The sequence below is a fragment of the Polypterus senegalus genome, chromosome 2 (genome assembly GCF_016835505.1).
Source record: "Polypterus senegalus isolate Bchr_013 chromosome 2, ASM1683550v1, whole genome shotgun sequence".
Taxonomy (NCBI): Eukaryota; Metazoa; Chordata; class Cladistia; order Polypteriformes; family Polypteridae; genus Polypterus; species Polypterus senegalus.
The window spans coordinates 136,081,926-136,101,159 of NC_053155.1; the positions used below are offsets into that span (position 1 = coordinate 136,081,926).

A 19,234-nucleotide genomic window follows, 5' to 3' on the forward strand; every position below is an offset into this window, starting at 1 on the left:
ATTTCAATTAAAGAATATATCTGGATGAGATCTGGATTTGTTAACCAAGCAAGCTTAATAGACTTAATGATCTTTCACATTTCTGGATTGAATTTTTTTTTTTTTTAAGTTTTACTAAATGAACTGATGAACTTGCTAATGTTAATCTAAAAAAACATTTTTGTAGCAGAGAGATTATACATTTATAAACAGCAAAACTAAATTATGCAAAGGATAAGACAAGTTTGGAGCACCATATGTATGTATGCTAAGGCAAAATCATGCACTCTTCCATTCATTATGTATTGTTGATTGTGAGCAAAAAAAAAAAAAAAGAGCAGCAATGGAGCCACATGAATTGTAAATCTTAAACACGAAATAATGTACAAAGCATCCCTGAGGCTCACAGTCAAGTTTGGCATGGGAGAGCATGATCTCTGTGGTCCTATTTACGAAGCATAATATGATGATATATAAAAAAAATGAGTGACTCTTTTGTGATATGTCATGAAAAAACAGCCCGAGTTGAGGCAGATAGTGAAAAAGTGAAGCAGGCTTGGGAGTGTCCTTTTTCAGGTAATGCTAGTGGCAATGTGTCACATTTTGATATATTTAATACTGTTGCTACATATGGCTTAGTGAAACTTAGTCAACAGAAGTAAATAAAGTATTATGTTTTCTCCAATAGCAGTACTGAGTTAAAATTCTTACCTTTCTGTTTTCATTTGTAACTGGGATTTTGTCACCATTTTCTCTTAAATCATACATTAGAGGATTTCCAAATAAATCTGTCTGAGATATCTGAAAAGTGATCATCATGTCATCTTCGACACTACCTTCATATTCCAGAAGTTCTTTTAAACTTTGATACAAAACCTGCAGCACAGAAGAGAATTAACTCTAAACTGGCATTCAGTTATAAAACTAAAACTTAGAAATTACTACATTTTAAATGAAGCCTGAAGTCCAAATAGCAAAGAAACATTTTCACAAGAATAACACAATTGCACTTTTATTCAAACATATAACTGCAGAAACAAAATCCGCCTTAACATGCGACATTGACACCAGTTAACTGAAACTGACTCCGTGGCTCAATAGACTCAGGCCCCGCTTGGGAATCAAGGGTCGCGGGTTCGATCCTGCTCCTCCGTTTTGAGAAGTAAACTGCTCTTAGTCTTACTGTTTTAAAATAAAAGCATACTTTTGATTTCAGTCTGTAACAGCCGGTGCAGTTTATGACGTTAAATGAAAAAAAACCCCCCGGATTGGGCAGATATTTTGAAAAAAGGCAATGTGTTTTGGAAATTTTTTCTTTGCTTTTTGGAATTGTAAACATTTTATATTAAATACCTACATTTGTGAACTTATAACAGAATAAAAAGTTTTTTTTTCTTTTCCAAAATTTACGAATGAGAAACTAACCTTCGTTTTTCCCAAAGAACTATTTTCACCAAATTTTCCCTTTTAAATAAATAACATTAGAGAGGAAATCGTCGGTATCTAAAAGGGGGGGATAAGGGCCTTCTCTTTTTTCCAGAATTTAAACAAAACCTGGCGAAGAGTTAAATTAAACTTTGGGGGCCAATTCAGTTTAAACAAAACTTGAATTCTAATTTAAGGGAACCAACAAATAAAATTAAAGGAAAAATAGAATGTAGAGTTAAACCAAATATATAATATATATAATTTAATCTTGAAAATGCTTACATCAAAAAATATATAACAATATGCAAAACTGAATGTTATTCCATTCTCAAACCCCATTTAGCCTCGGAGAGAAACCCCCATGGTTGCTGTTCATCACTTGAAAGAAAATGATTGCCCCTTACAGAAAGAATAAAACAAAATAAAAACACAACCCAATAATAAATATAATGAGTTAAGTAAAAGCAATTTTTCCTCCAATACTCTTTCTCTAAATTATGTGCCTTACTTTACACCTGCCAATCTACGTTGCTGATTCTGAAACATACATAAGTCCTTACAAGGTCCACTAAATTCAAGAGATGGTCCCGCCCTTTAAAACTAATTTCAGAGTTGCAACTATTTCCCAACCACAAAACCCGCTAATCCCTTACCTCCAAAAGCGCCCTTTTCTAAGTGTGATAGAACTTCAATTTGCAAATCCCAAAATTAGAAAACTTACTTCTCATACCAATAAAACGGGATGAGTGAGTTTTAATAAAAATTTTTTTGAATCGCATTTATTCTGTTCTTAAAATAATCTTTCCACTTTTTAAAACAAAGGTTTTTAATATTCATTGAATTTCAAAAGTAAAATTTTTGTAGAAGAGGATTCAAAAGAACATTTCAAAAAATAACAATTAGTTTTCAAAAAATAACTTTGGCAAAAGGCTTAAACATTTCATGACACAATTGAATCGTGGAATGCTCCACCCCAGCTGGGAACAAAGGGCGCGGTTGACCCCGTTCTCCCTTTGGAAGAAACTCTCCGATCTTACTTTTAAAATAAAGCATACAGATTTCAGTATTAACCCGGTCCCAATTATGACCTTAAAACAGCTTTTTTTTTTTTACCTTCTCGTGTTCAAACAACATAACCCATGCAAACGTTTTTGAATTCATTAAAGCCTAAAAAAAATAAATATTAATAAAAAAAATTTTTAATTTTTTTTTAAAGGGCCTTTTTTTACAAATTTAATTTTTTTAAAAAAACGAAAATCCCAAAAAATTAAAATGTATCCCTAAACCCCCAAGGTTTTAGGCTTGTTTGCCAAATTCCCCGGCTGTATTTTTTATGAAAAAGGCTTCAAATGACAAAGAAATTTTTACTTTTCACCTAAAAAAATTTTTATTTAAAAAACTTTTCACACCTTCCCAAAAATTTGTTATTTTAGAATTTCTATCAAAACTTTTAATTTTAAGTAATATAAAATTTTTTATTGCCCCCCTTGGGGTAAATTTTTTTTACCCCAAATTGCAGCGTCTTTAAAAAGGTTAGATTAAAATTTGATTGCATTCAAATTTTTGGGCAAAGGGGGATTGTTTTCAAAAAATTTTCCAAAAAAAAAAGGAGGGCTTTGGAACAAAAAATTATTTAAAGGGGAAAAATAATGGAGGGACCGCATTTTGCCAGGAATAGGAAAATTTTCATCTCCCATTTTTTCGGTGGAACCCAGTCAGGGGTAGGGCCCCCCTGGGATCGACAATGGCCTGTTGGGAGGAAACTCCTAATTTTTCTTCCCAGAAGAGTTTCCAGAAACCACCGGCTTTGGAACCCTTTTTTCAAGTCCGGCCTGAATTTTGAGCCACAAAAGTCGAACCCGGCCTTGCTTGGCCTGTGCTTTTTAAAACATTTGCAAAAAAAAGGTGTGATAAAGGGCCAAAGTTGAGTTTAGATTTTTCGGGTTTCGGGGGTTCTGGTTTTAAAATACCCATAAAAGTCGGGACTGGGAGGCGGGGGCAAAACAACGAGGATGGAATGAGGAAGTTTTAAATTGTATATTTGCAACTGGCTTTAAAAATAAAAAATTTTCGGGATAAAAAATATTGTTCTTTTTATCTTAAAAATTTTGGTATCACTATGTTGGGTTGGGAGTAGTCCCCCCGATCGTAAACATACAATTATGTACCTATCCATCCCTTTTACCTTAAAATTTTTCCCTAGTTTTAAAACCCCCTTTATTTACCTCAAAACAAGACCTTACATTTTGAAAAAAACCAAAATTTTGAGTTAAGGGGAACTAAAAAATTAAAAACTGAAAAAAGAGTATGAACAAATGGGGTTTTGTTCATGACTTAAATAATAACAACCCCCCGCTTTTAAACTGAAATTAAAAATTTAAAAAAAGATCCAACACACCTTTTAAAATTATAATCAAAAAACATCCTTAGTTGTGTTTTTAATAGGTGACAACATCCTGAAAAAAAAAAAACTAAATCAGAATTGCCAAAAAAACAGCATATAACACAATAATTACTTTATCGGACTTATGCAAAGGCAGGAGGAAGGGAATCTGCTTCAGGTGAAATTTCACTTTTAAACCAAAAACCCCTTTAAAAGCTACTTTTTTTCTATGTAAATACACTGTTCAATAAAATTAAGGGGAAAACTTAACACATTAATCTTGATGAATGATACATTTAATTGGAAAATCTTAAAGTAATACTTTTAATTTTTGGGGAACAAAAAAGCAACAATGGGCCCAAAAGAAACTAAAATCACCAACCCCGAGGGGTTCATTTAACACGTGGAAAAACAAAAAAAGTTGAAATCACAGGCTGATCCAACTATGTATTTAACGTGCCCCGGGGAACTCCAACAACATCTGGGGATGTTTACAGATGGTGTTCTAAATTTTAGAACTTGAATCGGGATCAGTAGCACCGACAGTTTGGACAATTTTTGGGGGGGGGATGAGAAACATCCCCCAGAGGTTCTCAATTGATTCAGATATGGGGTGTGAGCAATCAATGGCATCAACACCCTTTTTTATCAGGGGAAATTTTACATCTGAATGAGGCTGGGAATGTCCTGCACAACTAGGAATTCAGGGCCCCCGACCGCATAAAGTCTGACAATGGCTCTGAAACATTTTATCTCGAACCCAGCAGTCATGGAAGCTTTTGGGACATGGTGGACGGGGCCTTCCCAAAAATATGCAACCCCCCTCCCTCACTGACCCTCCAAAACCCGTCTACTGCATACACTGCAGATTGCATATCATTCACCAGCATTCCCGACTCTCTGGTTTATCATATCTCAGGGGAACCTGCTTTCATCTTGGGGAAAAGAACAGGGCACCAAAGCAGAGCTGCCATTTTTATACTCTGGGGAATATCAATAGCCCCGGGATGGGGTTCAAGAACAGGCCTCATACCATCTCATGGGGCCCGTGGGGGCCATTTTGGGGAAATCTGGCTTTTACCTTTTGTTCCTCCTCGCACAAAGGAGCAGATACCCATCCTGCTGCTAGGTTGATGCCCCTCCATGGTTCTGTCCACCCTTTGGTAAAGGCCTGTTCCCCCATTTTTTCCCCCATACCTTTCTTTGGGGTGAAAAAAAATTTCTGGGGCGTTTGCTCACAGTAAACTGGTGTCAATGTCGCATGTTAAGGCGGATTTTTGTTTCTGCAGTTATATGTTTGAATAAAAGTGCAATTGTGTTATTCTTGTGAAAATGTTTCTTTGCTATTTGGACTTCAGGCTTCATACATTATATAGTTTATGCCTACATTTTGTCATCTACTACTAGAATATAAAAAGTTTCTGTTTTAACAATGTGTTGACACAGATTACTGTAGAAACGGAACAGACATGAAATGCGTGTGTTCCAAACAACGATCTATTATTTCCACTCTAAAACTCCACTTCACTCCCAGATACTCAATCAAGGCATGAGCTGAGAGAAGTTCGCACGTTCTAAATTGGTGGGGGATGGAATAGCCGGCTTCTCTTTATCAGCACATTTAGAAGACAAAGGCGCAGGAGAGGTGTGAAGGGATTTAAGAAGCAGTTTAAGGTGGGACGGAATTACGAAGTTTTTTCGTAGGCTCTGGTAATTCTAGTGTTAAGGGAACCAACAAAATAAAATTAAAGGAAAAAATCAGAATGTAAGAGTTAAACAAATATATAATATATATAATTTAATCTTGAAAATGCTTGGCATACAAATATATAACGTATATGCAATACTGAATGTTATTCCATTCTCAAATCCCACGTTTAGCCTACAAGAGAAATTTCATGGTTGCTGTTCATCACTTGAAAGAAAATGATTGCACTTACAAGGAAAAATTAGACTATAAACACAATCCAATAACTAAATATAATGAGTTAAGTAAAACAGCATAATTTTTCCTCCAATACTCTTTTCTTCTCAATTATGTGCCTTACTTTACACCTGCCAATCTACAGTTGCTGATTCTGAAACCATACATAAGTCCTTTACTAAGGTGCCACACTAAATTCAAGATGATGCACTGCCCTTAACACTAGAATTACCAGAGCCTACGAAAAACTGTAATTGCCCCACCTTAAACTGCTTTTAAATCCCTTCACCTCTCCGCCAGCGCCCTTTGTCTTCTAAATGTGCTGATAAAGAGAAGCTCGAGCAGCCGCTATTCCATCCCCACCAATTTAGAACGCTGCACTCAACTCTCTCTCAGCTCAGGCCTTGATTGAGTATCTGGGAGTGAGGTGGAGTTTTAGAGTGGAAATAATAGATCGTTGTTTGGAACACACGCATTTCATGTCTGTTCCGCTTTACAGTAATCTGTGTCAACACATTGTTAAAACAGAAACGTTTTTTTATATTCTAGTAGTAGATGACAAAATGTAGGCATAAACTGTATAATGTATGAAGCCTGAAGTCCAAATAGCAAAGAAACATTTTCACAAGAATAACACAATTTGCGCTTTTATTCAAAAATATAACTGCAGAAACAAAAAGTCGCCTAAACATGTGACATTGACACCACTTTATTGTAACTGCCTCCGTGGCTCAATAGACTCACCCCCCGCTTGGGAATCAAAAGGTCACGAGTTCGATCCTGTGTTTCTCCGCCTTTGAGAAGTAAACTGCTCTTAGTCTTACTGTTTTAAAATAAAAGCATACATTTGATTTCAGTATGTAACAGCCGTGCAATTTATGATCCTTGTAAAGGCTAGCTTTTTTTAATTCACTTTTCATTCTCTCAGTCATGTTCAGAATCAATCCATACAACCCCATCTGACACAGTTGTTTTCACTAAAGACGCGCTTATAGCTCTGCAGTGTACCAATGATGCATACTAACGCCAAACACCCTCAACCCAGGAACATATATTGGTGTAAAGTATAACAAAAGTGCACTTTTATTCAAGTGCACTTTTTCCATCGCTTTTCCTGTAAGAAGCAATGTACACACTTCTCTCTATGCTGTGGTTTCTATTACACACCTGAAAGAAAGAGACAATACATGTGAAAATATCCAGCATACAGCAAATACGCGGGACTGGCAGGAACACTCAATAAAACTGAATAAAAGAAAATCAAGTGACGGAGAGATACGAAGAAGGCAGCTTCGGCAGCTGCCGTGTGTCAGAACCGGGTGGGGGCGTTAGTATGCATCGCGGGTACAACGCAGAGCTATAGCGCACCTGTATTCTGTTTCTTTTTGTACCCGGCACGCAGAGGAGAGAATAGTAAAGAGCAGTAAGTTCGGCGCTATATGCAATCATCAGACACTCCCCATCTGCCCGTTGTTTTGTTATACTTTTCAATACTTTTATACTGCTCAAACGGGCATGCTCAAAAATACACGTAATGCCACGAAGTGTGCACGAGACACTTCATTTCGCAAAACAAAACAAGTGCACTTTTATTCAAAACTACCTGTATAATCAAGAAAAGAAAGCAAGAAACAGAATACAGACGGCAGCTTATAGCTCTGCGTTGTACCACGATGCATACTAACGCCCACCCGGTTCTGACACACAGACGCTGGCGCTGCCTTCAGATCTCTCCTCACTTGATTTTCTTTTTATTCAGTTTTATTGAGTGTTCCTACCAGTCCCCGCATGTTGCTGTATGCTGGATATTTTCACATGTATTGTCTCTTTCTTTCAGGTGTGTAATAGAAACCACAGCATAGAGAGAAGTGTGTACATTGCTTCTTACAGGAAAAGCGATGGAAAAAGTGCACTTGAATAAAAGTGCACTTTTGTTATACTTTTACACCAATATATGTTCCTGGGTTGAGGGTGTTTGGCGTTAGTATGCATCGTGGTACACTGCAGAGCTATAGCGTCTTTAGTGAAAACAGCTGTGTCAGATGGGGTTGTATGGATTGATTCTGAACGCTGACTGAGAGAATGAAAAGTGAATTAAAAAAAAAAAAGCTAGCCTTTACAAGGATCATAAATTGCACCGGCTGTTACATACTGAAATCAAATGTATGCTTTTATTTTAAAACAGTAAGACTAAGAGCAGTTTACTTCTCAAAACGGAGGAGCACAGGATCGAACTCGTGACCTTTTGATTCCCAAGCGGGGGGTGAGTCTATTGAGCCACGGAGGCAGTTACAATTTCATACATTATACAGTTTATGCCTACATTTTGTCATCTACTACTAGAATATAAAAACGCTTCTGTTTTAACAATGTGTTGACACAGATTACTGTAGAAACGGAACAGACATGAAATGCGTGTGTTCCAAACAACGATCTATTATTTCCACTCTAAAACTCCACTTCACTCCCAGATACTCAATCAAGGCCTGAGCTGAGAGAAGTTCGCGCGCTCTAAATTGGTGGGGGATGGAATAGCCGGCTGCTCCGAAGCTTCTCTTTATCAGCACATTTAGAAGACAAAGGGCTGGCGGAGAGGTGTGAAGGGATTTAAGAAGCAGTTTAAGGTGGGACGGAATTACGAGTTTTTCAGTAGGCTCTGGTAATTTAGTGTTAAACCCTTATGCCCGAAGAGGTTTATGGCATTATTTAGCCTAAATTACACACCAAAAAAAGGCTAGTATTTGGCTTATGCAATAAAAGAGCTTCAAATGACTGAAGAGTAGTGATTGTACTGTATCACTTCAAATTTTTTAAGTAAAATCTTTTTATATTAATAAAAAAAACTTTGTTTCACACCAATATGAACCAAACAACACACAGAAAAATTGTCATTTTTAGAATTTCTAATCAAAACATTTAATTTTAATGTATATATCAATACATTTTATGATGCATAACCCTTGAATCAATTTTCTTTTATGCCCTAGCCTGTCAGCTGTCATTATAAGGTTAGATTGAATATTGCATTGCATTGCAAAGTTGTATTGTCTGGCTAGGAAGGAGGATTGTTTTCATAACCAGATGGCAGGCTAGAGTAGAAGATCAAATGGATTGGCAGGTGGAACAAAAAAATTACTGTGTCCGACCGGTATTAAATAATGGATGGACCAGCAATTGCCAGGAATCAGGAAAAGTTCCATCTCCCATATTCCAGGTGGCAACCCAGTCAGGACGTTCACAGGGACCCCTGGCGATCGACAGATGGCGCTGTTGGGGAGGACCTCCCTACATTTTCTGTGGCCCAGAAGAGCTTCCAGGAAGACACAGCATGGCACCGGAAGCATTCCCAAGTCCAGTTTAACACTAGAATCTCTGATGCCTACAAAAAAGTCGTAATCCCGGGCCTTGCTTGCTGCCTGTGCTGCTTGACACATTTGCAAAACAAAGGTGCTGATGAAGAGCTGCAAAGTTGAGATTATGACTTTTTTCGTAGGTTTCAGGGATTCTAGTGTTAAAAGGGAGCCTACTGCCACACATGGACAAGTCAGAGCTGGGAGGCAGTGGGCAACACACAACTGGAGGATGGAATGAGGAAGAATTTGATAATTGTATATTTGCAACTGGCTTTGGAAAAATAAATAAATATTTCTGGATAAATAAATATTGTTCATTTTATCTTAAAAATGTGCTTGGTATCACTATGTCTTGGGTTCGGGGAGCTGCAGTGCCCCCTGATCGTTACAACATACAATTATGTACCTATCCATACCTTTACCTTCAAAATTTTTCACGCTAGTTCTTGAAACCACTTCTATTTACCTCTAAACACAGACCTTACATTTTGAAATTAAAACTCTGAAATATGATGTCTAAGTGGTTAACTGCTAAAAATTAAAAACTGAAAAGCAGAGTATGAACAAATGGGTTATGTTCATGCACTTAAATAATAATCAACCGTCACCGCTTTAATCTGAAGTTAAAAGTATTAAGAAAGATCACAACTAGTTCACCTTTTTAAAATTATGAATCAAAAATACATCCTTAGTTGTGTTTTTAATAGGTGACAACATCCTGAAAAAAAAAAACACTAAATCAGAATTGACTGCAAAATACAGCATATAACTACAGATACGTACTTTATGCAGGACTTATGCATGAAGGCAGGGAGGAAGTGGAATCTGCTTCAGGTGAAATTTCACTTTAACTCAAAATTCCCATTTAAAAGCTACTTCTTTATCTATGTAAATACACTGTTCAATAAAATTAAGGGAACACTTAATTCACACATTGAATCTTGATGAATGATACATTCAATTGGAAAATCTGTACCAAGTAATACTGTGTAATTTGTTGAGAACAAAATGATGCAACAATGGCCAATAGAAACTAAAATCACCAACCCACTGAGGGCTTCATTTAACATCAGATGGAAAATCAAAGTTAAAAGTTGAAATCACAGGCTGATCCAACTATGTATGGCCCCAACGTGCCTGTATGAACTCCAACAACATCTGGGCATGCAACGACAGATGGTGTTCTGGGGGATCTCCTCAGAGACTTGAATCGGCATCAGTGAGCACTTCGACAGTCTGTGGCACAACTTGGGGGTGTCAGATGCAGCAATACATAACGCCCCAGAGGTTCTCAATTGGATTCAGATATGGGGAATGTGTGAGCTAATCAATGGCATCAACACCTTTGTTATCTAGGAAATACTTATACACTCTGCCACATGAGGCTGGGCACTGTCCTGCACAACTAGGAATTCAGGGCCCACTGCACCAGCATAAAGTCTGACAATGGCTCTGAAACATTTCATCTCGATACCTAACAGCAGTCATGGAAGCATTTCCCGGCACATGGTGGACTGTGTGACCTTCCAAAGATATGCAACCCCAGTCCATCACTGACCCTCTGCCAAACCAGTCATACTGCATGACACTGCAGATTGCATATCATTCACCACGGCATCTCCAGACTCTTTCTGGTTTATCATATGCTCAGCGTGAACCTGCTTTCATCTGTGAATAGAACAGGGCACCAATGACAGAGCTGCCAATTGTGTATACTCTGGTGAATATCAATCGAGCTTCACAGGGATGGGCTTCAAGAACAGGCCCTCATACCATCTCATGGGCCAGCTGGAGGCCATTTTGTAGAACTCTGGCTTTGCACCTTGTGTTCCTCCTCGCACAAAGGAGCAGATACCGATCCTGCTGCTAGGTTGATGCACATCCATGGTTCTGTCCAGCTCTCTTTGTGTAAAGGCCTGTCTCCTAGTATTTCCTCCATACTCTTGAGACTGTGCTGGGAGACATTACAAACCTTCTTGTGACGGCACATATGGATGCGCCATCCTGGAGGAGCTGGACTACTTGTGCAACCTGAATCGGCTGGAGATGCCACCTCACGCTACCAGCAGTGACAAGGACAATAGTAAAATGCAAAACTAGTGTTTTAAGACACTTTCAGGAAGGATAAGGAAAGAGCAATTGTCTGTGGCCATCACCTGCAAAACACTTTATTTTTAGGAGGTTGTCTTGCTGTTGCCTGTCCACTGCACCTGTTGTCACTTTTATTTGCACAAAAGCAGGTGTAGCTGATTCACAATCGCTCGTGCTTCCTAAATGGACAAACTAATACCCCTGAAGCTTAACTGACTTTGTGTGATACTGAGATGATTAAGTATTCCCTCAATTTTTCTGAGCACTGCACTATATTTCAAAGATCAATAAAATTTTAGGTTGAAACATATTCCTTTCAGAAAATGTGCACTTAAACCTCCAGCCTTCAGTTTAGAGGGGGTTTCACAATAGCAGACTCAATAACATACAAAATAGTTCATTTTAGTTGTTCACATTACTTGCTACCACAAATTATAAACTACATGAAAAAGTTTCACCCTGCAGCAAATAACCCAAAATTAAAAAAAACAAAAGACAAATAAAAAGTAACACAATGCAATAATGGCAAAAGACAAAGCAGCAACAAAGACATTAAAAACTCTTCAGATCATGTAACTTGTAAAGAGGGTTGATTATAAAAATTTGCTTTGGGTTTGCTATCCAGGCTATCAGCCATGAAACCTGACTTTCAATACATTTAAATATTATTTCCATATTTACAGAAGAACAAACAAATAAAAAAAAGTTTTACAAAAAATGGAATAATACCATTTATGTTTATGGAAACTGCAAACTGTACTGATTACAATGGCATCAGACAATAAAGTGGTTTAGTTCATGTGTGCACATTAGTGTACCCTATGCTATCAGATCCATTTATCCATGAACCTCGGTTCATGAAGTCTGGGAACAAGTACAAATCGGTTTACGACCAAAAAGTTCACCAAACTTTTGTATCTGTTCACGACCACATACTCGGTATACGAACAAGGCAGTTTCCCTTTCGGTTTGTGCGCAACGATGATTTTCTCACGTGTTCAGTCTCTCCCTGTGCAGCGAGAGAGAGAGACACACAGAGACACACGCGAGAGACAGAGACACACGCATGCACACACACGAGAGAGAGAGCGAGTGGGATGGACGCATAAGGTTGAGAAGGCAGTTAAAGAATGCACCGGGCTTGTTTTTAAAGAGACAGATTTGAGCATTATTTTAACCTCGTATTTAATGAAGACTTTTTTCTATTGGATTTTAACCTCTACTTCACTTCTGTTTACTGCGATCGGTTCATAGCGTGCTTTGTTGCAATGTTACTTTTCTTGGTGGTTTATTAAATTACATTTTTTTCAAATGTTCATTTTTTCCCTATGCTTAAAGCTCATTAAAAAAAAGTGTTTTTAGCGAGCAGTTCGTATCGCAATAGCGCAAACTCTTGCGGTGTTAGTTTTCTCTGTTCAAGGTTTTCTCAGTGTTATTCAATGTTTTTACATTTAGTTTACTATTACGCTGTGCATTCTATGGTTTAATTAACTATATTTGTGCTTAAAAATCTTTAAAGAAATATATTTACATACAGTTCGTACGGTCTGAAACAGATTAATTGTATTTATATACAATCTTATGGGGGAAATTACTTTGGTTCACAACCAAATCGGGTTAAGACCAGAGTTCTGGAACGAATTATGGTCGTGAAGCGAGGTTCCACTGTATTTTCTGAACCTGCCTTTTACGTTCAGGAGTTATACGAGTGTAAACACGCAAAGACATATACCCACCACTGAAGATTTGTACTGAATAGGGAATGTAAGAAAAAACAATTAGGTATAAAATTGTTTCAAACCACTGTCTCAATAACAATACCAGAAAAATCAATAAAAAACCCAATTCAGACCTAAATCAAAATGGGGACTTATTGCTATTTTTTAATATGTTTGTTATTCTACCATGTATAGCATACCACTTTAATTTTGGCTGAGAAAAAGTACACTAGTCTGTATACTTTCCATCTGGTTTCTTATCCATAACTGCCTCCAGTTTTCCTGTCAGTAAGTTTCTTCACTTTTTTATTAAAATAAAGATGTTTACTAACAGTTTTAATTGGAGGATAATGTACACATATAAGTACATATACAAAGTTTATGTGATTAATAGTTTCGGAATATTATATGACTAGCAAAATATCCGCGCTTCGCAGCGGAGAAGTAGTGTGTTAAAGAAGTAATGAAAAAGAAAAGGAAACATTTTAAAAATAACGTAACATGACTGTCAATGTAATTGTTTTGTCACTGTTATGACTGTTGCTGTCATATATATATATATATATATATATATATATATATATATATATATATATATATACTGCTCAAAAAAATTAAAGGAACACTTTAATCAGAGTATAGCATAAAGTCAATGAAACTTATGGGATATCAATCTGGTCAGTTAAGTAGCAGAGGGGTTGTTAATCAGTTTCAGCTGCTGTGGTGTTAATGAAATTAACAACAGATGCACTAGAGGGGCAACAATGAGATGACCCCCAAAACAGGAATGGTTTAACAGGTGGAGGCCACTGACATTTTCCCTCCTCATCTTTTCTGACTGTTTCTTCACTAGTTTTGCATTTGGCTACAGTCAGTGTCACTACTGGTAGCATGAGGCGATACCTGGACCCTACAGAGGTTGCACAGGTAGTCCAACTTCTCCAGGATGGCACATTAATACGTGTCATTGCCAGAAGGTTTGCTGTGTCTCCTGCACAGTCTCAAGGGCATGGAGGAGATTTTAGGAGACAAGCAGTTACTCTAGGAGAGCTGGAGAGGGCCATAGAAGGTCCATAACCCATCAGCAGGACCAGTATCTGCTCCTTTGGGCAAGGAGTAACAGGATGAGCACTGCCAGAGCCCTACAAAATGACCTCCAGCAGGCCACTGGTGTTAATGTCTCTGACCAAACAACCAGAAAGACTTCATGAGGGTGACCCAAGGGCCCCATGTCCTCTAATGGAACCTGAGCTCAATGCCCAGCAGCATGCAGCTCGATTGGCATTCGCCATAGAATACCAGAATTGGCAGATGCACCACTGGTGCCCTGTGCTTTTTACAGATGACAGCAGGTTCACCCTGAGCACGTGACAGAAGTGAAAGGGTCTGGAGAAGCCATGGAGAACATTATGCTGCCTGTAACATCATTCAGCATGAGCTGTTTGGTGGTGGGTTAATGATTGTCTGGGGAGGCATATCCATGGAGGGTCACACAGACCACTACAGGCTTGACAAAGGCACCTTGGCTGCCATTAGGTATCAGGATGAAATCCTTGGACCCATTGTCAGACCCTATGCTGGTACAGTGGCTCCTGGTGCACGACAATTCCTGGCCTCATGTGGTGAGAGTATGCAGGCAGTTCCTGGAGGATGAAGGAATTGATACCATTGACTGTCCACCACACTTTCCTGACCTAAATCCAATAGAACACCTCTGGGACATTATGTTTTGGTCCATCCAATGCCACCAGGTTGCACCTCAGAGAGCTCAGGAGCTCAGTGATGCCCTGGTCCAGATCTGGGAGGCATGTATACAAGAACACAGGGGCCATACAAAGTGCTGCGTACAATTTTGAGTTGCTGCAATTAAATTTTGGCAAAATGGACTAGCCTGCCACATAATTTTATCACTCTGATTTTTGGGGCGTCTTTGAATTCAGGGCTCTGTAGGTTGATCATTTTCATTTCCATCAAACGATGTGGCATCCTTTTGTTCCTAACACATTACCCAGTCTATATCAGTATAGATATCCAGGAGGATTTCTTTTTCCCATTGAGATCTGATGTGTTTTCAAAGTGTTCCTTTAATTTTTTTGAGCAGTTTATATATACATATACATACAGTGCTCAGCATAAATGAGTACACCCCACTACATTTGTCAGAAAACCTTTAGTTTCCTTTCAGTATCAGCATTTTTTATGAGATACTGTACTACAAAATACTCTCACAAATGTGGGCAATTGATTGCAAACAAGATTTGTTCATTTGCACACACAAAAAAGTGATTTTCCTAACAAATTCATTCAAGCTCATGTTGCAAAAATGAGTACACCACAATTATAGTATCAGGAGACAAGCCACACTTAAGACTACAAAATTCTAATTAACAGGCATTCAACCACAGCTGAGTCTAATGAATCATTTAAGAGGTGACCAGCAGACAGGTGACTATAAAAGGGCATTACTTAACAAAGAAAAGCCCTTGCCATTTCATGCTGTCAGCAATGGCTCCACATGGAAGAGAAATGTCAAAAAATCTGAGAAAGGAAATCATTACTTTACACAAAAAATGAGAGGGCTACAAGAAGATCAGCAAAGCTTTACATATCAGTCAAAATACTGTAGCAAAAGTGATCCAAAAATTTAAGAAAGATGGAAGTGCAACCATCTTAAAGAGACGTCCAGGCCGTCCACGGAAGTTAACATCTCGACAGGAGCGTCTTCTGATGAGAAGGGTTCAAGAAAATTGTCATGCAAGTTCACTACAGTTAGCTAAAGCAGTAGAAAGCCAAACTGGAGTGACCGTTTCCCGTGACACCATACAGTGCACACTGCAGAAGAATGGCATGCATGGGTATCGTCTACGAAGGAAGCCTCTCCTAAAGCCCTTGCACAAAAAAGCACGCCTAGAATTTGCTAGGGCCCATGCTGACAAAGATGAAGACTACTGGGACTCTATACTCTGGAGTGATGAGACAAAGCTCACTGTTTTTGAAACTAATGGTTTCAAAACTGTATGGCGTTGTAAGGTTGAGGATTTCAAAGAAAAATGCATGGTGCCTACAGTGAAACATGGTGGTGGCAGTGTCCTCATGTGGGGCTGCATGAGTGCTGCTGGTGTTGGGGAGCTGCATTTCATTGATGGTATCATGAACTCAACAATGTACTGCTCTATACTGAAGGAGAAGATGCTGCCATCACTCCGTGCACTTGGTCGTTGTGCACTTTTCCAACACGACAATGATCCAAAACACACATCTAAAGCTACTGTTGCATTTCTGAAAAAGAACAGGGTGAAGGTGATTGAATGGCGAAGTATGTCTCCTGATCTGAACCCAATCGAACACCTGTGGGGAATTCTGAAGCGACAAGTTGAGCACCACTCTCCATCCAGCACCCAGGCTCTAAAAGAGGTTATTCTTGAAGATTGGAAAAAGATGGATGTTGCAATATGTCGCCAACTTGTTCATTCCATGCCTAGAAGACTTGGTGCTGTCCTTAAAAATCACGGTGGTCATACAAAATACTAGATGTAGTAGTTTTTGTTGCGGGGTGTATTCATTTTTGCTTCAACCAATTTGAGTAAAACTGAAGATTTTGTGATCTAAGTTATATTATTAACCTTAATTTCATGTTATGGAGTTAAACAAGTGTTCAATAAAACTCAGCCTTGTGAAAATTTTGGAAATTGTTCTTTTGTTCATTGAGCTACTGATTAAATTCGTACTTTTTAAAAATAACCTGACTGTGGTGTATCACACCTGAGTTCAATTTCCGTAGCCACCCCCAGGCCTGATTACTGCTACACCAGTTTAAATCAAGAAATCACTTAAATAGGAGCTGCCTGACACAGAGAAGTAGACCAAAAGCACCTCAAAAGCTAGACATCATGCCAAGATCCAAAGAGATTCAGGAACAAATGAGAACAGAAGTAATTGAGATCTATCAGTCTGGTAAAGGTTATAAAGCCATTTCTAAAGCTTTGGGACTCCAGCGAACCACAGTGAGAGCCATTATCCACAAATGGCAAAAACATGGAACAGTGGTGAACCTTCCCAGGAGTGGCCGGCCGACCAAAATTACCCCAAGAGCGCAGAGACGACTCATCCCAGAGGTCACAAAAGACCCCAGGACAACGTCTAAAGAACTGCAGGCCTCACTTGCCTCAATTAAGGTCAGTGTTCACGACTCCACCATAAGAAAGAGACTGGGCAAAAACGGCCTGCATGGCAGATTTCCAAGACGCAAACCACAAAGCAAAAAGAACATTAGGGCTCGTCTCAATTTTGCTAAGAAACATCTCAATGATTGCCAAGACTTTTGGGAAAATACCTTGTGGACTGATGAGACAAAAGTTGAACTTTTTGGAAGGCAAATGTCCCATTACATCTGGCGTAAAAGGAACACAGCATTTCAGAAAAAGAACATCATACCAACAGTAAAATATGGTGGTGGTAGTGTGATGGTCTGGGGTTGTTTTGCTAATTCAGGACCTGGAAGGCTTGATGTGATAGATGGAACCATGAATTCTACTGTCTACCAAAAAATCCTGAAGGAGAATGTCCGGCCATCTGTTCGTCAACTCAAGCTGAAGCGATCTTGGGTGCTGCAACAGAACAATGACCCAAAACATACCAGCAAATCCACCTCTGAATGGCTGAAGAAAAACAAAATGAAGACTTTGGAGTGGCCTAGTCAAAGTCCTGACCTGAATACAATTAAGATGCTATGGCATGACCTTAAAAAGGCGGTTCATGCTAGAAAACCCTCAAATAAAGCTGAATTAAAACAATTCTGCAAAGATGAGTGGGCCAAAATTCCTCCAGAGCACTGTAAAATACTCATTGCAAGTTATCGCAAACGCTTAAATTGCAGTTATTGCTGCTAAGGGTGGCCCAACTAGTTATTAGGTTCAGGGGGCAATTAATTTTTCACACAGGGCCATGTAGGTTTGGATTTTTTTTCTCCCTAAATAATAAAAACCGTCATTTAAAAACTGCATTTTGTGTTTACTTGTGTTATATTTGACTAATGGTTAAATGTGTTTGATGATCAGAAACATTTTGTGTGACAAACATGCAAAAGAATAAGAAATCAGGAAGGGGGCAAATAGTTTTTCACACCACTGTATATACATACATACATACATACATACATACACACACACATATAAACATATATACACTCACACACATATATATATCTTGTCACGCTTGGGTCACAGATTTGCACAGAGACACAGAAGGTCATAGAAAAAAAGAAGGATTTTTATTCAGACACCGCAAACACATGAGCTTAAGCGTGCTCCATGACAAGTCAGAGATGACAGTTCCGCTAGGAGCAGAGAGAGATAAAAGCAAACAATCAATTCCAAACTGACAGGCGCTGCAAGGCTTATAAGTCGGGGAGTACGCGCGAGGCTTGTATTACGCGTTATAGTGCAAGGATAAGGAGCAATGTGTAGTCAGTGTTTCAGGGTTTGTGGTTTTCCCAGGGGCGTCTGTCTCTATTTGGGGTGCGATCAGCCCTCCAGCTCACACCCTCCCCCTCAGCTTTATTCACATTCCTGTGAATCAAGCGACTCTCTGTCGTGATAACACGTCTGCGTTGACGTGTTCAGAACCTGGTCGGTGCTTTACTGTGAAACTGTAAGGTTGTAAACCCAGAAACCATCTCATTAGACGAGAGTTTGTATCTTTCTGTCGGTATAACCACTGAGTGGAGCATGATCAGTTACCAAAGTGAAGTTTCGTCCCCACAAGTAATAGCGAAGCGCTTCCACAGCCCACCTAATTGCCAAGCATTCTTTCTCAATTGTAGAATAATTGCGTTCCCTAGGAAGTAATTTCCTACTCAAATATGTGATTGGATGTTCTTCTCCATCAAAAATTTGCGTCTGTTTGCAAGATAAAATCTTTTGTGAAATCCGGGTTCCTTAGAACCGGGTAAGAAGACAATGCTTTTTTTAAATCATTGAAAGAACGTTCACAATTTTCTGTCCACAAGATTGGTCGGTTTTTCTGCCTCTAGAAAGTTCTGTAAGAGGAGCAGCTCTATGTGCAAAATTTGGAATGAATTTTCTGTAGTAACCAGCGAGTCCCAGAAAGGCGTACTTGTTTCTATGTCTCAGGTCTCGGGTAAACAAGCATTTCTTCTATTTTCCTTAACTGTGGCCTAAGTAAACCCTTGCCCATAGAATAGCCTAAGTAATGAGTCTCGGACATGCCTAGTTTACATTTCTTAGGGTTAGCAGTAAGGCCAGCCTGTCTCAAGCTTTCAAGAACGGCTTGAAGCCGCTCTAAGTGTGTTTTCCAATCATTGCTAAAAATCACGACATCGTCAAGGTATGCCCCAGCA

At 38.7% G+C, this 19,234-nt stretch overlaps 1 protein-coding gene across 3 annotated transcripts in view; it reads right to left on the reverse strand.

Annotated features, from left to right (window-relative positions):
* ube3a (ubiquitin protein ligase E3A) overlaps positions 1-19,234 on the reverse strand; it is a 114,898-nt gene that overhangs the window by 20,094 nt on the left and 75,570 nt on the right. For all 3 annotated transcript variants that reach the window (XM_039744690.1, XM_039744688.1, XM_039744689.1), the window contains exon 6: positions 691-855. In XM_039744690.1, coding sequence (XP_039600624.1) covers positions 691-855 — 165 coding nt within the window. The remainder of the gene's footprint in view (positions 1-690; positions 856-19,234) is intronic.